The sequence below is a fragment of the Grammomys surdaster genome, unplaced genomic scaffold (assembly GCF_004785775.1).
Source record: "Grammomys surdaster isolate TR1022 unplaced genomic scaffold, NIH_TR_1.0 125793, whole genome shotgun sequence".
NCBI classification, from domain to species: Eukaryota; Metazoa; Chordata; class Mammalia; order Rodentia; family Muridae; genus Grammomys; species Grammomys surdaster.
This window is the reverse complement of record NW_021620624.1, coordinates 159,234-182,816: the sequence shown is the minus strand read 5'-3', so window position 1 is coordinate 182,816 and position 23,583 is coordinate 159,234. Positions and strand designations below refer to the sequence as shown.

The window sequence follows — 23,583 nt, the reverse complement described above, 5'->3', positions numbered from 1 at the left end:
GGGAGAAGAGACAGGGGGAGGAGGAGGGGAGGGGGCCTGATGGGAGGAGAGGAGAAGAGAGGAGGGGAGGGGAGGGGAGGGGAGGGGAGGGAAGGAGAGGGGAGGGGGCCTGATGGGAGGAGAGGAGAAGAAAGGAGAGGAGGGGAGGGGAGGAGAAGGGAGGGAAGGAGAGGGGAGGGGCCCTGATGGGAGGAGAGGAGAAGAGAGCAGAGGAGGGGAGGGGAGGGGAAGAGAGGGGAGAGGAAACCAAGCCCCCCTTAACACAGAAAAGAGGCAGCCACACTGGCTTTGAGCTGAAGCTAAAGCAGGCACCACAGGCAAGACTAGTTGACTGACTCCATGTGGACCAAAGGATAGGAATGTAAAGTGAGGCTCAGGGAAACTATGCTCTTGCATGTCTGTGTTCAATCAATCCTGACTATCTGTGGTGACCTTGAGAGACCCTGCATGTTGAATACTAAACTTGATCACAGGCCACCAACCTCTGTTCACACTCTTGCCAACAGAGGAATACATAATCTTCCCTTGTGTGCATTTCCATTGAAATAGGGCTTGTGTCACACATCTTACTGATTTATTAACACTGAGCTTAATATATCGCAGTCTTTGTGCTCTTAGGACCACTAGACAACAGTTCAGCATGACGCCAGGAAGTCATCGAAAGCATCACAAGGAAAAGCACAAAAATGAAAAGTCACGGCACTAGGCAGTGAATGCCAATCGTCTATGGTGAGAGCATGAGGCAGAACATTGCCTGGTTCAACCTTCCTTCCTTGGGGATGTGCAAACAGACGACTCACCTGCTCAGCAAATGCCTGGCAAAGTGTCCCAAGTGTAGATTTCAAACTGCAAATAAATCTTCACAAGCACAAGAATGCACAAGTGTAGGATCTTCAAATAAAAAACGGACTCATCCACCACATGACCTTCTGCATGCTTCTGCAGCAATGCAGTGTCACTAAGGTCAGGAATTTACTGCCGTTAATCAGAGATAACTAGTCTGTCAACCAGGTGAATATGGGAAATAGACTATTTTAAAGCTTACCACCAAGTGATTTTAATACCTGGTATGTTATCATGTAAAACATTGCTTTGCTACCGGGTATAGCAGGGTCAGGGCAGCCAGGCCAGAATTCTTACCTCCATGTTAACAGAGGGAGCCTGGTGCTTCCAGCCTTCACATCTGGAAGACTGCTTAGCAGATTAAAGGTGATAATGCGTGGGAAAGTGCTGTGTAAACAGGCACCTTTCTGCCTTGGTGTCACGCCTCGGGATTAATGAGTCAAGCCAGACAGTGGGCTTACTTACCTGTACCCAAATACAGCTATCCACTGCTTTCAGAACCTGCACATTGTTGACAGGGTGGATTTCAACCAGCAAAGTCAGGCACTTCGATCCTACAGAGAAAAGGGGGCTTCAGGCATAAAGACGGGGACAGCACACATTCTCTCTTCTCAAGCAACCATGAAGAAGAATGCCCGAGGTATCAGCTTACGTCAACAGTGCATAACAGTTAACAGAACAATCCTACTGTCATCATCATCATGATGTGATCATGTCTCTTTTTTAAATATTTATTTATTTCATTTATATAAGTACAATGTAGCTGTGAGACGCACCAGAAGAGGGCATCTGATCCCATTATAGATGGTTGAGAGCCACCATGTGGTTCCTGGGACTTGAACTCAGGACCTCTGGAAGAACAGTCGGTACTCTAACCACTGAGCCATCTCTCCAGCCCATCATCATGTCTCTTGAGGTGACATTACACTGCAATTCTATCTCCCAGTCCCTTTCTTCAGGGATATGTGGTAGGCCCAGGGACTCTACAGGAGTGATCAGCCTAGCAAAGACCTGCCCTTCCACATTTGTATACACCTGAGAGAAGCTGCATTTGAACCAAAGAATACCCAAGTTCAAAGCTGACCTCCAGTGAGTGCCCTTTCCCCTAGACAGCATCGTTCACAAACAAGTGCAGCTGGATTTTGAAAGCTTGTGTTTCCTACTATAGCAGCTATTTCTTAATTTTTCTGAGGTTTACTTTGACATTTCTCTCTCTCTCTCTCTCTCTCTCTCTCTCTCTCTCTCTCTCTCTCTTTCTTTTTGGTTTTTCGAGACAGGGCTTCTCTGCATAGCCCTGGCTGTCCTGGAACTCACTCTGTAGACCAGGCTGGCCTCGAACTCAGAAATCCACCTGCTTCTGCCTCCCAAGTGCTGGGATTAAAGACGTGCGCCACCACCGCCCCCCTTTACTTTGACATTCCTTAAACTCAAGATTGGGGCCATAGGTATATAAGTCAGTGGTAGGGCGAGTGGGAGGCCTTAGTTTTCATTACCAAGGAGTGGGGGGAAATCAAACCACATGAAGAAACCGCAATGACGCAGAACTCCATGTACCTGGAGTGTGAGCATTTTTAGCATGGGTTCACAGACTAGATTGCTCTGCTCATTGTCTCTCCAACTCTGCAGTGTAGTGGCAATCGTGTGTGTGTGTGTGTATGTGTGTGTGTGTGTGTGTGTGTGTGTGTGTGTGTGTGAGCACTCTCAGCAGCTGGCTTAGGTCCTCAGGGTCATCCCTGTGCAGATGTCATAAAAGTAATTAAGAGTAAGGCCATGGCCAGGGACTGGAAGGGATTTACCACAGATGTTCAAATTTAGGTCAAAGGTCCACCTCTCCCAAGAGCGCACTCTAGCTTTTAAGACTCTGCTGTAGTGTGGTTCTCTCTCAAGTAATGTATTTTTGGTATTAATGTACAATTTGAGAATCATACAGCATTCTGGAAACAATACCAGTTTTCAGTTCTTGAGAAAGTAACATGACAGGTCCAGGAAAAAGGTACCGAGCATGAGCCAGTTTCCGGAATATGGTCTAACAAATTACGAGTCCTGGATTAGTTCTATACAAATGTCTCTAAGGATCACCTGTGGGGAAACTCCTGAACTCGGCAATCAGATGGGAGATTGTCTGGATTCCCTGCACTCCGGAATCATGGTCTCCCGTGATTAGTCCAGCTGCAAGCTGTCCTGGAGCTTTCCCCCAGGAGGTTGGTAGTCTGTCGTGGTCATGGTCCTCAAACCTGAAGGAGGAGCAAGCTGACCTGCCCGCTCATGCCTGTGGCCAAGGGCAGAAACTCAGGCCTGAAGGCTACAGGCTACTCAAGGGCTCAGCTGGCATCCTACCTCAGTCCTCACCTCCACCCAGACCACCAGAGGCAAGGCTGGAGAGCCATGAACTCCCCAGTAGCCTGGTCCTTGCAGGCCAGAAAGCACAGCTGCTTCTGCTGCAGCCCCAGAGGGCCAGGCTGAGTGTGAGACCTGTAGCCGCAGCCCTTCCTGTGGCATAAGCTCTGATTTCTCATCTCCCGAGCTCTGGAAGACTTACAGAGACTCTGTCTACTTGGATGTCTGGTTATAAACTGGAGATGAGGAGGCAGACCCTGTGGACCACATCTGACTCCCTCATCTGTAGGTAGAAGATTGTGCTTTTCCTTCTTCTCTTTTCTGAGAGGTCTTAAGCAGCCCAGGTGTCATAGTTACAGTTTTACTGTTGTGAACAGACATCATGACCAAGGAAACTCTTATAAAAACAACATTTAATTGGGGCTGGCTTACAGGTTCAAAGGTTCAGTCCATTATCATCGAGGCAAGAACATGGCAGCATTTAGGCAGGCATGGTGCAGGAGAAGCTAGGAGTTTTACATCTTTATCTGAAGGCTGCTAGTGGAAGACTGGCTTTCAGTCAGCTAGGGTGAGGGTCTTAAGCCCACACCCACAGTGACACACCTATACCAACAAGGCCACACCTCCTAATAGTGTCACTCCCTGGGCTAAGCATATACAAACCATCACACCACGACTTGGTCACCATAGTTCATGATATGCTCAAGTTGTTTAATCCCTCTGCCTGTACCTCAGAAATGCTGGAGCTAACGGGGTTTTGTTTTATTTGAGAGGGTATGTTTTGGTTCTGCCTTGGAATCTGGAGTGAGTCTCCTGCCTCAGCTCCTAGAGTGCTGGGCTACTCATCTAGTGTTGTGAGAATTTGGGGTGGGGAGGGGGCAGTCTGTGTATCTTTTTTTTTCTTCTTTTAACATTAGTGTCTCTAATTTTTTTGTTTGGGATTTTTTTTCATTTTAAATAAAAAGTTTATTTAAGCAACGAGATACTTGACTTGAAGGGAAAACTATCTAGGAGCATTTTATTCAAGAGGAATTCATCCCTTCTTAAAGGCAGAGTGTCCTACATGTAACATCTACATACCAAAAAAAGTTATAAAATTGTGCTTGGTTTTACAATGATAAATGAAAAACGTTAAAGTTATCTAATAGAACAAGGTATGCAAGGATTTTATGCTGTTGGGTTATGTTCTTTTGTTAAAACAATAAGAATAAAATAACTCACTGGAATATCAGATAAGAACTGAATGAGTGTGCTACTAACGGGGAAAGGTGGGTATTTTCACAGAACCAGTCTGTTCCCCCAGACCATCTCTGTCTGATGTCAACCGAAACAGAACACTGGATGTTCAGTTTTAAAAAGAGACAGAAAACGACAAGAGCAATATGCTTGTGCACATACTCTTGCGTGCACACTCCTGTTGTTTTATGAACAATAAAGACATGGGGACAGAGAAATGAAAAGAGGAGAGAAAATTATACCGTAGTAGTCAGGATGTGGCGGGACAAATGGCGGCTTTCTAATTGAGAATGTACTCTTGGTCTATAACAAAATTCTGAATGAAATTAGCAGGTTCCCTTTTCAGTAGACACCTCCTGTCTGCTTCTGGAACACACCTATCATATCTTCATCCTCCATGTCTGACTGTGCAGGTGTGTCAGTTTCATTGACTGAATCAAACCGGTATCTGATCAGCCTCATTGACAAACCCTGTCATTCACAATAAGTTTTCATGAGTTTACTAAGTGTTGCCTGCCTTTTAGTCTTAAATTGCACCTCAGAACCATCCTGCCCCATCACCTTCAAATGATCATTGTTCTCAGTCTTGTGCCCTTTCTGAGTCCTTCCTTGAGCTGGAAGTCTCCTCAACTTCCTCTTCACAAAAGAGGCCCCAGATCCACACGGAAGGAGCACACAGGCAGCACCAGGGATGGCAGAAGGAGGAAGCATTTGGGGACTTTCTTTCCTCCTTTGTGGAAGTTTCAAGCATCACCTCACCCAGATCTCAGCCTATTTGTTGTTGTTGGTGGTGGTGGTTAGAGACCTGTTGTGTACTCATTTCTATCAATGGCAGATTGATAAAATTATTAGTAGAAACTGAGAAAAAAAGCCTTAAGGGATTTGGGGAGATGAGCCAGTGGGAAAGTGTTTGCTATGCAAGCATAAAGAACTGAGTTCAGATTCCCAACATCACATAAAATAGTCAGGCACGGCAGTGTTTACTTGCAACTCCAGACTGGAGACAAGCAGATCCATATAGCTCATGGGCCAGCCAATATCTGGCCAATTCTATGAGCTCTGGGTTCAGTGAGAACTCCTGTCTCACAGAGAAGAAAACAGAGACCTACAGAGGAAGGCAGATGTTAAACTGTCCTCCACATGAGTTCACACTCCACACTTGTGTACATATATTCTTACATGTACACACTTCTTCTGAACACACAAATCACTTGAAAAGGCAAGACAGTGGTGAGCTATTATGTTGAATCACAAGTGTAAACTACAGAATGAAAAGTCAATCGTTTGATGAGTACCACAGTTTATGACAGAAAAAAAAAGAAGAAGAAAGAAAAAAAAAGCCAAGGGACAGCACAGCACATTGATTCTTAAGGCTGCCTTTCTGTTGACTGGACAGAAGTAATGATGCGTGATCTAGTTTCATTTTGTTGCTGTGGCAACATCATGACTAAATGTGACTTAAGGAAGGAAAGGTGACTCTCTGCTTGTTTGGCCTACATACCTAAGTCATAGTCCATTGTTGAAGGATGTCAGGGCAGGAACTCAAGCAAGACCTTGAAACAGAAACCACTGAAGAAGGCTGCTTGCTGACTCCTCATAGGCTCATGCTTATCTAGATTCTCATATAGTCCAGAACCATATGCCTACGGAGTGGTGTCACCCACGGTGGGATAGGCATTCCAGAACAGTCAAAAGGACCCTCCCCCCAGACACATCTACAGCCCAACCTGACTTGGCCAATCCCTTAACTGAGATCTTTTCTCAGTTGACTCTAGACTATGTCACACTGACAGTGAGGAACTATAGGAATTTGCTTGGTGCCTAAAACATGGCTCCAGGAATAAGAGGGACATTGGTGCTGAAAATAGTCAAGAAGAAAAATAGAATAAAAACATTGTAAAATTGAGAAAAAGAAGGGAAACCAATTTCCTTACTAATATCCATTTTAAATATATCAAACTAAATTACTACACTAGACAGTACAAACCGACAGCCAACTACCTCTTATAATATTTTAGACATTCTAACTGCATGAAAACCCCACAGTTTGTGGGAAGCCAGGGAAACTATTGAAAGAAAAATAAGGAATCACCCTGTATCTGGCTTTTACAACATGAATCCAACTGTCTCCAACTATCATTTAAATTCTTTTACTCTCAATAGCAGAAACCATCTTCCTCCACTAATCTCCAGGCCAGGCATTTAAGCAGTACAACTACCATGACGGTGGGAGTCAACCTCTCCCAACAGGCATGTCTCTAAATGACATGCCATGTCCTTCACAGTGGAGATCTTGAGCCAAACCACAGTTCCATGGAATAACCGTTTATCTGTCCCTAATCATATGAAGGCTCTGGGGAGTCTCTATGACAGTGGGGTTCCAATACAAGAGGCCACCCAGTTACTGCCCAAGAGAGATCTACTGTATGAGGTGTCAAATGCAGCCCTACAAGAGAAGACACAGAATTTTCTAAACAGAATTCTAAAACAGGCAGGTCATTTTCTAAACAAACATCAACCTTACTATGACCAAGGAGAGAAGTTGCTGGTAAAAGCTGACTGTAAAGTATATGGATCAAAGAATCTTTTACTTGAAATATATTATAGGTTGTCTCTTTTGCAATGGGGAAAGAAATCTCATTTTAAACAACAGAGTGTTAACAGTTTGCAGGAGACTTTTTTTTTTAATAAAATGACTTATATGGTAGCCATTTGTTGGCAGATGAAATCTTTCCAAAGTATCTGTTCAAAGGATAAAACATCATGACATATTTTATAGTCTTTTCTGGTTGTATCATTTCTGAAATAATTTTTTTTCAGGTAAATAGTGTTTTAAGACAGATTTTGTGTAGTTTTATGTAGTCAAGGGTGACTATCAACTCCTGACCCTCCTCCATCTGCTCCTTAAGTTCTAGGATAACAAGGGCTACACCATCAAGTCCAGTTACACTTCTGAAACCTTAACAGGATGAAATCTTTACATGGTGCTTACTGGTGATTCCCAAAGGTACTTCTCCAACCCCAGCCTCCTCTCTCCTGAGCTCTGACTCAGATTCAGATCCCTACCTTACATCTCTGGATGTCTAATTCCCATCTCAAACAGCGTGCGCAAAACCAAATGCTTCTTCTAACTCCTGTTAACAAGAACATTCACTCACACACACAGTCTCACATACACACTCACACATACTCACACACACACATATACTCACACACATACTCACATACAAACACACACATACACATAATCATTTGCTGGGAGCCGACTCCTACCAGAAAGCGGCTATCATCTTTGCAGCCATCTCGGGCCGTATACCCTGACAAGAGACTTGTTTTCAACAGCCTACAACAGCTGAGCACACTCTGATAAGCATCTTGTTTTTCTCACATATCTTGGTTTGTTGTTTAGTGCCCCAGCTCCAAGGCACACGTGGTAAAGTGTGTTTATATATACCCACGATTTTCTTTCAATAAATGGTACTTGATCAGACTCTCTGTCTTGTCTCCATTCTTCGCGTCTCTTGCCCTCCATCCCCACTCTCTTTCTTGCAGATCCCGTTGACTGACGCATGGACCAGAGCACTCACTCACACACAAATGCAAATACTCACACACACTCACACACAAGTGCACACACACACACAGAGGCACAAATACACACATACTAACACTCACATACATATTCACATACAAATACGTATAAATATTCATATACATGCACACTTGTCCTCACACATATACTCACACATAAAAACTCACACAGACACACATTCACACACAAAAACTCACACAGGAACACATATACACATTCATGCACCCAACCACCCAGTCACAAAACACACACACACACACACACACACACAGGCTGAGTCACTTTTGACTTGTTCTTCTTCTCATATGCTTATCAAATTCAGAAGCTACTCTTGACAAATCTGTTTTCTAAGTATGTCCAGATGCAACCTTAACCTGCAGAATTCCCTTTCCGGTAGAGTAAAGGCCAAGTCCTCACGCAGCACTCTTGCTACTGAGGTGATGATTCTCTACCTCATCTTCCTTCTCCTCTGACTTCTAATTCCTCCTCTCCACCTCAACCCACCGTCCTTATCACTCTTAACACAGTGAATCTATGGAGTCTAGCCCTTGAGCTGGAAGTTGCTCTGACAGAAATGTGACCTCCCTTTCCTTCTTTCAGGTTTAAATCATGCTCCAGCAGTGTTTCCATGACCCAAATACACTAATAATGCTCAATTCCTTTAAACAAATACTGCTTCCAATGAAACTCAAACTAAGGCCAGAAGTTAACCTCAGGGGACAGGTCCACTACAGCTGGGAGAAGTTTGCCTGAGGGAGTAGGGAGAGGGCCAAGGTCCAGAAGAACACTAGACAGGGAACTAGCACATTAGTGGCCTCCTTGTATCAGGCTTGTGTGTGTGTGTGTGTGTGTGTGTGTGTGTGCATGTGAGTGTGTAAGCCCCATTCCCTCAGAACCACCCCTTTTCAGACTGGAAGTAGAGAACAATTTTTCTTCAGCTCCCTGATTCCCACTAACTGTGGTCTGCCCTAGTGAGCATGATTTCCATCCATACCCCCAGGCTGTAATGGAGAAAACAGATCCTCCCAACGATCCTAAGGCAAAAGCAAGAAGTTGGTAGAGAAGCTGAGGGGGAACATTCTGGAGTTATGCCTGGTTGTTACTCCGGTGGTAGAGATAAAAGGTGAGGAGGGATACAAGCTACTTGGTAAGTAGCATGATAACTAATAATATTCAGTTTTTAAAGGTACAAGCACGTAATCTCACCCAAATCCAAGACCGAGCAAGCATCTCTGAGTAGGATTTAATTTAATTTAAAGTAACACTTTGAAATTGATCTGGAACTGCACTTTATAACACATACACAATTGACTATTGACAGTGAGGCGGAAATGATAAACATCAAGTAAATATTACAGATGCTCTGACTTTAGCCAGCATAGAAGAATTTTCCTGGAGGTAACAAGGAACAAGAAGAAGCAGAGGACACACAGCCCAAATCCAAGGTGTGGGGCGTGGCCTCACCAGCTGTACAGCTATAGTGGTAACCTTACCTTCCCAGGACAAATGAGTACATTAGATCAGCCCTGTGTCTGCTTTTGTTCAAACCCTTATTTGAGGGGTCAGCATACTAGTATTCTAGATCACATCCACATAATCCAGTACAATTCCATCCCTGGAGGTGATCATTGTATCAAATGCTAAGAACATTAGAGAAGCTAAGGAAACAGGAGGAGGCCAGCAGGGACAGGGAAGGAGTGACCGTAGTTCTCAGGATATCATGGCAAGGTGAAAGTAATGGTGAATAAGCAAGGAGACTTCAGAGAAGACATCTAGCCCACTAGTATCTCACAAGAGCTCTTCCCAGGCTTGGCTCCAAGTCTCTTGCCTCTGTAAGATGTGGGGAGATGTATGTCCTCAGATGCCCAAGACAGCCTCGTGACACTCAAGTGGAAAGTATGTACAAAGGGTTTTCCCATCACATGCAACCACAGAATACATCCAAGTAAGAACTGTGCTAGCAAAAGAAAGAATCTAAGTGCCAAACAAACAGAGCCAAGGGAAAGCACCTGGGAACACAGCAGTAAAGGCCCAGAATCAGACCCTCTGGACCAGAGTTGCCTCCAGCCCACACAGATGGTTGTCATTGCTGAAGTGGAGTCTAAAAGACTGGCTGAGCTGACTTTTATTATAAGTTAGATTTTTACACAGAAGTCCAGAGGCCTCAACAAATTGCAAAGCTGGATCTAGTGGAATCAACTGCCCTTTACAGCAACAAAAACCTAAAGCTAAGTAGTGGCTCATCCTTTTATGTCTCCTACAGGTCAAGACCCTGTACCCACCGCTAGTCCTTATAGCTGTGTTCAGCCTGGGGATGGCCAAGTAGGCTGAGCTGGCTGGCCAGTGAGGCCCAGGTATGTCCTATACCCTTCTCCATTGCACTAAGATCACAAGTATGTACTGTAATACCTGGCTGGTTTTATGTTGGTTTTTAGATTAAACTCAGATTCCCATGCTCGCACAGCAAACACTTCATGGGTTGAGCTATGCCCCAAGCCTGGCACTTCATTTTTCTTACACTGAATCTATTTATTTCTTCTATGGCCTCTGTCACTGAACACTTGTAGTTGAAGTCCGGTGCTAGGTTGAAAGCGCCAGGAAGACAGCCACCTCAGGTCTTTACAGACCTTGTATCTCTGCCACCATGCAGAGTGCCTGACTACAGTAGGAGCCAACATTGTTGCATTATGGAGCAGATGAGGCACATAGAATATCTTTTGAAATTTAAAAAGTAAAAGGTTTCATTCCACATGGCTAATAAACTATAAAGTAGGTTTTGGCAAATGACAGATGTGTACTTTATTTTGTATGTTTGAGATATCCACAAGGCATTAGAGATTAATCAGTATTTCACCAGATATTTTTTGAGTAGTTTCCCGACTTTGAGATTAGCTTCAGGCCACAGAAGTCAAATGTATTTCCAGTATCCACTTACTCTTCAAGCACTCATCAGCATCTCACTATCACTACACTTACCATTGTTACTTTTCATGCTTTGCTGCATTACTTGAGAAACAGAATTTAAAACGTTGTGTTTAAATAGCCACTGCCTTTTTATTCTAAAATAAAGGCATTTCTAAAGAAGCTTGAGCTCGGCTCAGTCGGATCTTTATCTATCAATATGTACAAAGGAAGGATAATTCCGTTACCTGTCTGAAGCTCGTTCCTTACTCCTTCTTTCGTGTACTGAATGAAGCTTGCAGCTAATGGAAAAGAAAACAACTAAATTAGCAATTGACCCATATGGCAGCTTGTTCAAGCTTTTCATCTTGTATCTAGAATAAGTGAGAGTTTAAGCATCTTCAGGGTAACACTGTAAATGAAGGCAAGGCAGTCTTTCCTATAGGCGTGTCCTACAGATTCTCAATTTCAACATGAATTTTATGGGAAATTGTTGTTAGAAGTTGTTAGAATCAAATATTGCAAAATCCAAAATGCTTAAACTTAAAAGATGTAGTCTTTAACATACAGCAATGAGATCTCAACTCACCAAGCACTGTTCTCTCGATGTTGACAGAGCAACTGACAGCTTGCATGTTCTTCTCAAAGGTATACAGATGCTATTAAAACAGCCAAAGGGGGGGGAGGTTATAGGAAACAACAACTGCATAAAATACGTTCCTGTTAAACTTTATACCAAATATTGCTTAGTAAACCATTTTATAAAGAGACCTCAGCCTATGGGGATATTCTGGATTATTTCAAAAGGAAAATATTTTATACCATATTTGGTGCTAAAACTTAGCTATGAGACAGACAAACAGCATAGTGAAGGACATGAACTTTGAAGCCATGCTAAGCCCATGGACAAATCCTGACTGTTATTTTCCAACTGTGTGACTTTGGACAAATTATTCAACTTCCTAATTCGATCATAATGAACCTAGGGCTATAATATGTGTCTCACGTAACTGTGAGGACCGAGAACTGCTAGAGTGGTGGGGCCAAAGTGCGTGAAGTATCTCATGGGGCTATCATGGGGATCAGGGGAGACAATACCACAAAGTACTCAGTACAGTGTATGCTGTCATAATGAGCACTCAAATGTTAGCATTACAAGTACTGAGCTGAGAAAGGCTTTAATCAGATTGCACACTTGACTATGACACTATTGGTTGTGTCACACGTATATCTCAATTTTGAGATGTGGATAAGAAATCTATCTTTATGTAATCTTTTCTTCTTTATGCATGTTTGAAATGTCAAGAGAAGCTGGTCATGGTGTGGACAGCAGTAACCCAAATCTAGAAGCCAAGGCAGAAGGATGAAGAGTTAGAGGCTCTCCTGGGCTATATAGTGGGTCCTTGTCTTAAACAACAGAAAGAAAAAAGTCAAAAAATTCCATCTCATCAATGCTAAGGACAATGGAAACAGCTGTGTAGATGGGAGATACAACATGTAGGTTAAGGACTGAGGTCATGTTATGCCTGGATCACCCTATCCACAGGGAACAGCTACTAAAAGGGACTAAACAGCTACCAAAGGGCTTTGAGTTACTATGAAGGCACTAAACTTGGGGTTAGAGAGATGGCCAGCCTTATGAGCTACTCTTGACAAGTATCCAAGTTCCATTTCTTGCACCCACATCAGGAAACTCATAACTGCATGTGAGAACAACCCAGGAACATCCAACACCTCCTTGGGCATTCATGAGCACATGCCCCGATCCCACGTACACACAATTAATAATAGAATCTTTTTGTTTTGTTTTGTTTCCTTTTGGTTTTTGTACTTTTTTATTGGATATTTTATTTATTTACATTTCAGATGTTATCCCCTTTCCCCATTGCCAGCCCCAGAAACCCCCATCCCATCCCCCTTCTCCTGCTTCTATCCACCATCCCCACCCATCCACCCACTCCTACTTCCATGCCCTGGAATTCCCCTACGTTGTAGGTTTTTTTTTTTAAAGAAGTGACTAAATTACTGCAGAAGTTTTGCTTTAAAACTCTTGTTCTGAGTGATTCTTATTTATAAGCAAGAAGAATCATAGATTATACACTATGTTTTTAATATTTTATACTTTTAACTATGAAATAACACATGAATAATCTTGATGCTTCAAAGATGCAAATGCTGTTAAATATAATATCAAACCTTCCAACCCTCAGGCAATGTCAACTCCTTTCTAAGAAGCAAGTTTGCAACATGCACAGTAGCTGTCCAGATTTTCTAAAGTTACCTCAATATATATTATTCCTTTCGTTTCATAGTTTTCTAACATGAATGAAGTATCCTAACAAATGCTATTCTTCATGCAGCAAAACGTTTTGGAGATCCTTCTGTGCCTGTATACATTTCCAGGTGTGTGTGTGTGTGTGTGTGTGTGTGTGTGTTATATGTAGATTTAATTCAGGCACATGTGCCTATGCCAGTGCATGTGAGGTCCAGGGGTCAAGGTCAAGTGTCTTCTCTACCATGCTCCACCACTGGGCTAGACCATCAGCCCCATGGGTCCCTGGACCCCACCTGCCACACTCCCAGTACTGGGGCTGCAGATGCACACCACTACACTTTTTCACATGTGTGCTGAGGATTTGATCTTGGGTTGCCACGTTTGTCCAGCAAGTACTTTAAGCTATGTTAATCTTCTAATATAGCCCAATTTATAGACTTCTTAATCCCTCAGCAGTTGTATTTATTCCCAAATAACTTATTGGTGGGCATTAATTTATATCCTACTTTTAGGTATTAAAATGATCTATTTCACACACACACACATACACACACACACATACACACTTACAGAAACACACACACATTTCCAGTATTGTGGCTCAAACCCAGGGGCTTGTACATGCTGGCCAAGTATTCTCCTACTTAGATACATTCCTAAACCTCAAATACGTCTTTGCAAGAATCACTGCATCATAAGGAATACATGTATGCAATTCTTCAATTGTAAACATCAAAAATTATTCACCAAACTAGTTTATGTAAAAAGAAAATCAATTACACAGTGACTCATGAAACTGGACAATAGAAGGTAGGTCTGGGGTTTAGTCATGGTTTAATCCAGAATTGGAAATACCCATTCTTTTAATTTTCTGGCTTTAATATATTTTCAGCTTCCACATATCAAAAGTTCAAGTTCTAGTCCTCAAAGTCATGGAGGTTCCAACATCACATTCCATATTATGAACAAAAGCAGAGAAGAGGAATCTTTGTCCCAGATTCCCAGAAAATTCCTTTAGACGCTTGTATCCCATGTCTTGTTCCCTTCTGTATACACTGAAGGTAGACTAGCAGGAATGGAAGTGGAGAAAAGAGATGAGAGAGGAGTAGGGAGAAACAGCTTAGAACTTGCCTTCATATGGATAAACATACTGCATCCTGTTTGGCCATATTAGGAGAGTCATTCATTTAAACCTACAGAGAGCAAAACCAAGAAGAAAAAGACTCACTTCTCTCTCTATTCCTCCCACTCAGTAAAGCTGGAATCCCTGAAGGTTGTGTATAAAATGAAACTAAGAAGATTGGACAGTTGAGTAAAGAAGACACAGCTGGATGTATGGTTCTATCATAAGCACGAAGCCGTGGGGTTTATCTACAGCACGCCAGGGGATGAGGGAGATGCAGACTCTCTGAGGACTCTAAGAGACGTAAAGCAAAGATGACCTTTTTGAATAAAATATTCTAGACTTGAAACTAAAGAAGAGACTATAACAGAAATGACCCTGGAATAGACAGAAGAACGTACCCCATCCCCTGTGTCAAAGAAACAAGAAATCCAGAAAGACAATGACTGTTAGCTGCTGTCTAGCCAAACAAGTCTGTAAAAAATGCAGCCCACTTCTCTCTTATACAAAGGCTGAGTGGGGAGACCAGGGTCCTACCTCATCCAGATACCCAAGGCACTCTGTTCACTCCTGCCCAAACAGAATCAGAAAAGACCAAGTATAAATCAAGACTTTCATCCCACCTGGAAGGAATTTACGTCCTCTCAAAACACAGTAGCTGTGTAGGAATCATGGACACTCAGCCTTGTCCAGCACTGACGAGACCCACTTCTTCCTTAGTGGAGCACCATCTAAGGGCGGTGAAGGGGAAGCCAGGCCTTCTGCTATCATTTTTCCCATCACCTACCTATCAGCCCCTGAGTCCTCACCCTGAGGTTAGTGGAAACCTACTGGGAATCTGCAAACTGCATGTCCCCCTAGGACTAACAGGGCACCCTCTCAGCTGAGTCTCATCAAAGGAAGGCAAGTGGAGGCCTTGAGTTCTTCCACCTCAGCAGGAGTGAGGTGGTGCCCTTTATGAGTTCTGTATCAGAGGAAACACTAAAAGAGAAACTAAATAACATCTAGAGTCTCTTGGGAGATACTCAAGTGGTGAGTCATGCGGGGGACCAGGAAAACTTGAGTTCAAGTGAGAGAAAAACAGGCATTAAGCACTAGGGTGGCAAATACAAGATGCTGTGGCAAAGATTTCAAAGCAGCTGTGCTTTTTTTTCTTTTTCTTTTTTTTAAAAACTTCAAACTTCAATAATGTCTTAGTGTTTTACTGCTGTGAAGAGACACCATGACCAAGGCAAGTCTTATAAAGAACAACATTTAATTGGGGCTGGCTTACAGGTTCAGAATTTCAGTCCATTGTCATCAAGGCAGGAACATGGCAACATCCAGGCAGGCCTGGTGCTGGTGGAGCTGAGAGTTCTACATCTTCATCTGAAGGCTGCTAGCAGAATATTCCCTTCAAGGCAGCAAGGAGGAAGGTCTTAAAGCCCACACCCACAGGGACACACTTACTTCAACAAGGCCACATCTTCTAATAGTGCCACTCCTTGGGATGAACTTATATAAACCATCACAGATAACTTTAAAATGTGATTGAATCAAAAATAATAGAAATCTAAAGAAGGAAATATATAAAGAAAAATGCATAGAAATGTTGCACCTAAAAATTGCAAATATCAACTATTTAAATCTCAAATGATAGCAACGGTTTAAAAAAAATCTATAAGCTTGGCGGGAACTTGGAATCTATGAACAACACAAAGTAAATAATCTGGGATGCAGGAAAAGGAGCTGAAGCCAGAGTTCTGGCTATCACAAAGACCTATGTTAACTACTCTGATGTAATTAGCATCCAAAGGAGAGAAGAGAGGAACTTAAAGACACAGTGGCTGCTTAGTGAATTGCCCCCAAGCAAGCAAAAGATTTATGAAGCTGAATGAAAACCCAAACAAATCCTTAGGGGCATACCCAAGTAAATCTGCAGAAAATAAAAAGCAAAGGAGAAATAAGAAAACTTTTTTTTTTCAAAAGTGATTGTCGGAAATGATACCTTGAGTGTGTGAGGAAATTTTAAAAGACAGGTTTCCCATGAGAAGCTATGAAGGGGGGAAGGAGGGAGAGAGGGAAGAAGGGAAGGAAGGAGGGAAGAGAAGAGAGGGAAGAAGAAAAGGAGAAAGGGAAAAAGGCAGTTTTTTCAAGACCCCAAAGACAAGACCTGCCATCCTGAATTCTAGACTCAGTAAAATCATCCTTCAAAATGAATAAATGAAAGAAATATGCAAGAAAAGAAAATAGAGAAAATGTGTGACCTGCACATCAAGTGTAAAACACTGGGACTAAATCAAAGTCTTAAAAGACCAAGAAAATGATTAAAAAAATAAAAAAGGAAGCAGGGCAGGACATCAGGGAGGAAGAGGAAACAACGGAAAGAGGAATGACATGGGTAGGATTTAAAAGAGTTCCTTATTCATATTTCCTAAACTACATTCGACAACAAAGGCAGATGTATGTCATCAAATACCAAGATGCTAAGGCTGCCACTCCGTAGTACAGCAACTTCCCGCCATTAAACCATGGCTAGACGTTCAATCCCAAGGTCCACAAGAAAATAAAAGGTACAAACTAAAATAAAAGTCTTTTTTAAAGGAGAAGGGCTGGCTAGAGAAACGGTGCAGCAGCTAAAAGTGTTTACTGCTCTTGTGGAGGTCACAGGTTCAGTTCCCAGCACATACGTGGTGGCTCATGACTCCAGTTCCAGGGGATCCAATGCCCTCATCTGGCCTCCATGGGCTTCTGCATGCACATAAGCTCACGCAAGGACACATACATAGTACATATTTTTTTCAAAGAGAGAGAAAATGTTGGAGACAACTGTAAATTTAGGAAAGTCAATGACTTTAAAAGGTAAGGGTTCTGAGTTTCCCTGGAATTGGTCAGTGGTCACCAGCAGATCTGGGGAATAACAGCAGAGTTTGAATTTGACAGCAATGGTAATGACAGAATCTCGTCACACTCCACATCTTCCACCAATGTCACCATCCTGGTTCTACTGACATGCTACAGTTTTACAAGTGTAGCAACTGGAGACGACTGGGCTAAGGGTACATGGGACTTGACAGTTTTGCCCATTTAAAAACATTTAAAGCTGAAGCACTTCGGACGGCGAGGAGTCATTATACCCGTGCAGCCTCTATCCCATCCTGGAATTCTTTCACTAAAATAAAGCGTCGTCTTTCTCTTGGTGGCACAGTTCCAAAGCAAAACTATAGGACTTGAAAGAAAATCTAAACTCCAGCTGACCTGAGATGCAAATCTATTTTCTCAACAAAACCAATGAGCCATTTCCTCAACAAAACCAATGAGCCGGGGGAAACCATGTGTGTTGTAAGGTTTTCTGAATATGTGGAAAAGATAGACGAGGAAGGGTGCTTAGCAACCTCTGTGGTCTGACTATGTCTCCAAATTCATAGGCTGGAGTCAGAATCCCCAGACAGTGGTGCCTGGGGAAGGCCCAGTAATGGGTAGTTGGGTCCCAGGGCTCTGCCCTCCTTGTGGACTACTGCTGTTTTCACAACACAGGGCTAGTTCCTGGGGGAGTGTTTATCATAAAACACATACAGTCTGAGTCCTGGACTCCTGTTCTCCTGTTCTCCCCCTTCCCCTGTGGGACATTTAATGACAGAAAGAGAAAGGCCCTTACCAAATGTGGCATCCTTGACCTTGAACTTCCCAACATCCTGAACTGTACTGCCTGGAACTAATACCTGTTCTCTACAAATCTCAGACACTCTGTTAGAGCAGCAGCAAACAGGCCATGGGGCCAACTTGGGTTCATGAAAGGAATTTATTACATCCAAACTGATTAAATTTTCCACTAATTTATGTCTTAACCAATTGATTTCTTGAGTAATATCTATGTTTTAAAATCCAAAGAAGTAGTGAGAAACAAATAGAATAGAAACCATCCCTTAGTCCTTGCTTACAGCCCCAGGGAAGATGAACCTATCCACAAAAGGCAGCTGCTGCCCCACCCCTACCCCAGCCAGACTGAAATGTCATATAATGCTGCTCCTGAACCACCTTTTCAAAATTCAGACCATAGAGAAGCCAAGAAAAGGACTGTACTAGTACCCAAAGCTTTATTTGCCCTTGCCACAGACTGTATTGTGACGGGACTGGCCTTGGCCATCCACGTGACTCTGGATCCTCACAAAGACAACACTGACTTGTATGGTTGTTGACTCAGAATGTGAATAGATGAGCGAATGAACAGCTGTGGGCAGAATGGGATGATGGGAAAAGAGAGCTAACCACATTGGAAGCCAAAAGAGGAGGGTGGCCTGAGAGAAATTTTAAATGGATACGGGAGGTTTAAACTGCAGGGCCACTGAGATCCCCTTCTCACACATGCCTGCCACCCTCCTGTCCACGCTGGCCAGGAACTAATGGGACTAGTTTATTAAGGGAGGCAGGCATATCTCCAAACCTGGATTGTTGTTGAAATGGAGCAAGAACAATGGCGTGAAAGTTAGTCAGAGTCAGAACTCAGCACCCAGCGGCATTATTAAATTGATCTAGGAACACACATGGGTGGACTTCCCACTCTTATTTTTCCCCATAACATTGTAAAATTAGTCTCAGCCAACTTTAAATTTCAAAGGACTGAGAGACTGTATGCATCATGTGGTTCAGTGGTTGTTAGCCTCTTCATTTTTTTTTAAAGGAAAAAAGAATTTTTAAAAAGCTAAAGAAATAGGAGAAGGAAAGAAATAAAGGATATACATTTTTGGAAAACAAAATTGAGGTTTATGTTTAAAAAACAGCAGGCAGAAAAAAAAACAGTCAACTGAGATATCTACAATTACCTCATTCTGTCTGGTTTGGCAGTCATATAATCCAAAGACAGCATTTCCCTTATTATCCTAAAAATTAAGCAGATATTTATTAATGTTATTAATGTTTGGGAAATTGACCTGCAATAAGTCTATCCACATTATTTTAGCAACAGGCACTCACAGGAAGCCTGCTGTACATCTAGAGGTACCAGGCCGAATTCAGCTAGTCACTGGAGCCTGGAGAGGGAAACAGGTCATCCCTGAACAGCTTGGGGAATCTGAGGACTGCTTAGAAGGCCTGAGCCTCCAGCTGTGTCCTTGAAAGAATAAATGTGGCATAGTCTATAAGTAAAACTGAATCTTTAAATGAATCAATCCTAAACACAACTTAAGTTTGTTTGTTCATTTGTTTTTTGAGATATGACAAGTCCTGGCTGTCCTGGACTCACTCTATAGACCAGGCTGGCCTCGAACTCACAAAGATCAGCCTGCCTCTGTTTTGAGTGCTGGGATTAAAGGTGTGCACTGCCATGCCCAGCAGTTTAAGAACTTTTTTAATCATCAAGGAAACAAAAAATGGTGACAAAAATGTATAGAACTTGTTTCTGAAACTACTCCCTGATGTGTCTCTGTTAGCAGAGTTAGTAGGAAAGTGAAATTTTCCTTAGGACATTCAGCACCTGAAGACATTACATACCCAGAATGTTAACAATGGTTATATTTACACCTGAATGTGTGAAGTAACCATAGTAAGCATTTTCTCAAGGACAAAAATTTAACATTCTAACTAGGTTTAAGTATCTTGGCTTTTTAAAAAATTAGACAATGAAATTATCCATCCATTCAAATTCTTTGAATTTCAGGTATGTAGTTTTATCTTATTTTAAAAGATAAAATGCTTCATAAGATGGACTATTAGCACTCTTCAGCAAAACCAAGGTTAAAAGTTAAGTGCCAACTAGTGTTTGTGGTCCTCAATAAAGGAGCATATAGATTCTATAAAAAGTTAGTCTTAGCACTGGGGAAGTAGGAGGCAGGCAAATTTTTGTGAATTTGAGACCAGCCTGATCTACATGGTGAATTCTAGTCAAGCCACAGGTATATAATCTCAAAAAAAAATCTGTAAATTTCTGTAAAGGGTTAATAGAAATGAATAAAACAAATTATATGTTCTATATACATACTGCAATAAGAAGACAACATGAACTTACCTTATAGGTATAAATAATGTTTCCATTCCTTTCAATGTTTAGTACACGTAAGCTCCCATAGGTTGTTTCTAAAGCACCTGAAATATATAAAAGCAGGTTAATATTCAGAAAATGGTTTTAACATATTTAACAAATACAGTATTCATGAAAGAAACCAAGCACAAAACTCCATGTTGATGCTTCTGTTCCACAGAGTTTACTAGCAGGCAGACTTCCTTAATCTATCACATTAGAGGTCAAAACGTTCATGTCTGAGGTGCTGGGAAGGTGGTAGACTCCGAGTACATTCCTAAGCTTGTGGAGATACTCACTGGACAAGACAACCTTGCACTCTAGGATATATACTTTCCTATACATTGTATCTCAATAATTTTAATTATATGGTAGCTTTGCTTTATGCATTCTGAGGCTATATCATGGATGGCATACCAACTTAGAATTATTACAGTTTCCTGCTAGGTTCACCCCTGCCAGGTACTCAGTTGAATTCCAGGTATTTGAGTAGTAAATTAAACAGTAAGATTTTAAACGCAGAGCTTTAAAGGAGGAGATGGCTCCGTTGGTAAAGTGCCGGCCACGCAAACATGCAGACCTGCATTCATATCCCTAGCACCCATGTAAAAAGCTAGACATCGGAACACACATGTGTAACCCTCGTGCTGGAGGAGCCTATTTAGATGGGACCTCTAGCTTGCTGGCAAGCCAGTATAGCCAGTCAGTGAGGTTCACTGAGAGACCATGTGGAGACCCTAGAAATGCAGATGATGCTGGGTGACTTCCTCCTTTTTGTCACGTCTTCTTTTTTGAGACAGTCTCTCACTGAACCTCACTGACTGGCTGTACTGGCTGTTATCTACTGAAGCGGAACACAGAAAGGCCTCTGTGTAATAAGGACCCAGGAGGAGAAAGAGAGGACAAAAGGAGAAGAAGTGGAAGGGGACTTAGGGGAGTCTCTATTAGGAGCTTGCTCAGAAGGAAGGCATGGCCACATGTGTGTGTGTGTGTGTGTGTGTGTGTGTGTGTGTGTGTGTGTGTGAATGGCCATCTAGGACACCTGAGTCCTGATGGTCATTCCCTATGGAGGCTGCAGCATCAGTTAGCAGCAAGCATTCCTAAGAGGCCTTCCAAATACATCTCTCAGGGTGAAGAAGCACACCTAAGTTTTCAAGCAGGAAGTAGACTTTACTCATCGAGAACTTTTCTTTTCTCTTTAGATCCTTTTTTGGTACTTTCATGGCGACATGAACATTCTTCTGAATATGGTTTGCATGATGTAACTTTTTCTAACTTTTTACTATTAATCCTCTTGTGCCTTGTGTCTAAGGTATGAGACTTGTGAGCAGAATGTCCTTTAGTTCCCCCACAGCATCGCCCCCCCAGCCTCTGCTGCATCCGACACGCCCACTTTCTATTGGGTTAATAGTACAAGCTCACCAGTGTGGTCACATCAGGCCTGGTCTAAAGTACCATTTGTTTCCTGTGACTGACTGTTTGGCCTTCCAGGTGAGAGTTCATGTGTTCACTCACAGTTATTAACCTGTCAGTTACATGCTCTTCTCCTGTTATTTTATCAGTTAGACCAGACATTGTAGCATGTACGGTCATCTTTAGGCTTTAATGTTAAATGGGACCCAAGAGTCTGAGGCATTTTAAACTCTCATTCACTCTTAATAAGAATAAATTGGAAAAATGTCTGGCCCTATCTACTGAAGCTGAAGGCAGGTGACTCAGTGAGGTCACGTGCACCTGTCTCCCGACAGTGATCTATACAGATGCTCAGCAAAGGCAGAGCTGAGCTACTGTGTTTCACTGGTAAAAATCGTATCTGTCTTTCCTTCCCAGTCCTGCTCCTGGAACAACTCTGAGACTAATTTGTCATTACTAAATGCCTAGGCCATAAGCTCTGGCTCATTCCCTGACTTATCTATTTGAACTATTCTATGTCTACCATGTGGCTAGCTACCTCTCCTCCAGTCCTGCCCATTCTTCCTTCTCGTCTCCTCAGTGTCTCCCTTCTGGTGGTTTACACCTGTCTCCTGTCTCACCTCTCTTGGCTTTCCCCTCATCTCTCTTTTATTTCTTATTATTTCCCAGAATCCTCTCTCTTCCTGCCAGTGTCCCACCTCCTATTTCCTGCCTCAGCTCATTGGCCACCAGCTTTCTTACTGACGGGTGATATTTATAAGAGATTCTCTCTACAGTTCACAGTGGTTCTGAATCCCCCAAATGCCTACCAAGAATAGACCAAGCTATATCTAAACAATGGAATACACTGTGACCATGAGAAAGAACTAACCATAGCAAAACACAAAAGTAACCGAGCCAAGTCTGCATGGTGGTACATCCCCTTAATCCCAGCACTCAAGATGCAGGTCTCTGTGGGTTCAAGACCAGCCAGGCCTACATAGCAAGCTCCAACACAACCAGGACTACATAGAAAGAGTGGTTCTATAAATAAATAAATAAATAAATAAATAAATAAATAAATACGCATAACGGCTAAAAACCAACTGCTTTGTTTGATTGATATGTTTCTGAAACTGGCAAAGTCAGTCTCTGAGGCTAAATGAGTAACTGCCTCAGAACACAGAGGACCGAGTGGTGCTAACCTGCTCTTTCCTGATCTGAGTGCTGGCTCTATGAACTTCACTCTAGGAAAACTGACTGAAATGTGAGTCCTTATGACTTGTGTACTTCCCAGTCAAAAAAATCATCTTCTAGAGCAGGACACGAAGACCTGTTACATAAAACACTTAACTTAAAAATCAACTTCCTGTCTTCACCTACAATTCTTAGTACAGTTGTGAATCAACAGTTAAAGGATTTAAATAAACACTGGTGTGTAGCACATCGGTGATTACTATTAACTGGGAAGTAACTGATTTTTTTTCAGCTTCTTCAAAGGGAGTCCACAACTAAATTATTTAAGCTTAGTTGCTCATGCACGACTAGAATATTCCAACATTAAAATAGTATGATACTGACTAAGGGAAATTCAAATGTTTAGATGAAACATGAAAAACAGCCTACAACAGCAAACTCTGAATTTCTAACTCAAAAGGAATTAGAAAAAAGCAGAATAAACTCAAGTATAGTGGGAGAACTGACACCAGAGCTGGCGCTGGAGTGGGAACCTCCAGAGGAAGCACAGGTCTCAGGGAGGCTTGGCCGTCATCTGGAGGTCTGCCTTCCTGCCTGTCTCAAGATGGCTGTGTAAAGGTTCTGTGGTAAGGATGGAGACGTAGTTTTTATACACAGCTATATACTCCTATTGAGCTGTCAGAATCACTTCA

General features: G+C 42.4%; 1 protein-coding gene and 1 pseudogene across 3 annotated transcripts in view; both read right to left on the bottom strand.

Moving 5' to 3' along the window:
- Positions 1–20,364, bottom strand: part of LOC114640243 (gamma-secretase-activating protein) — a 119,917-nt gene extending 99,553 nt beyond the window's left edge. For 2 of the 3 annotated variants that reach the window (XR_003714126.1, XM_028789185.1), the window contains exons 1-5: positions 20,291–20,342; positions 19,110–19,166; positions 11,499–11,568; positions 11,158–11,211; positions 1,309–1,397 (exon numbers count right to left, since the gene is read on the bottom strand). Coding sequence is in view for 2 of the 3 variants with exons in the window: in XM_028789185.1 (XP_028645018.1) it covers positions 1,309–1,397; positions 11,158–11,211; positions 11,499–11,544 (189 nt within the window). In the remaining variant the exon portion in view is untranslated. Of the gene's footprint in view, positions 1–1,308; positions 1,398–11,157; positions 11,212–11,498; positions 11,569–19,109; positions 19,167–20,290 lie in introns of all 3 variants that reach the window. The other variant, XM_028789186.1, reaches the window with a different exon arrangement.
- Positions 4,695–5,127, bottom strand: LOC114640226 (annotated as a pseudogene).
- Positions 20,365–23,583: the final 3,219 nt, after the last annotated feature.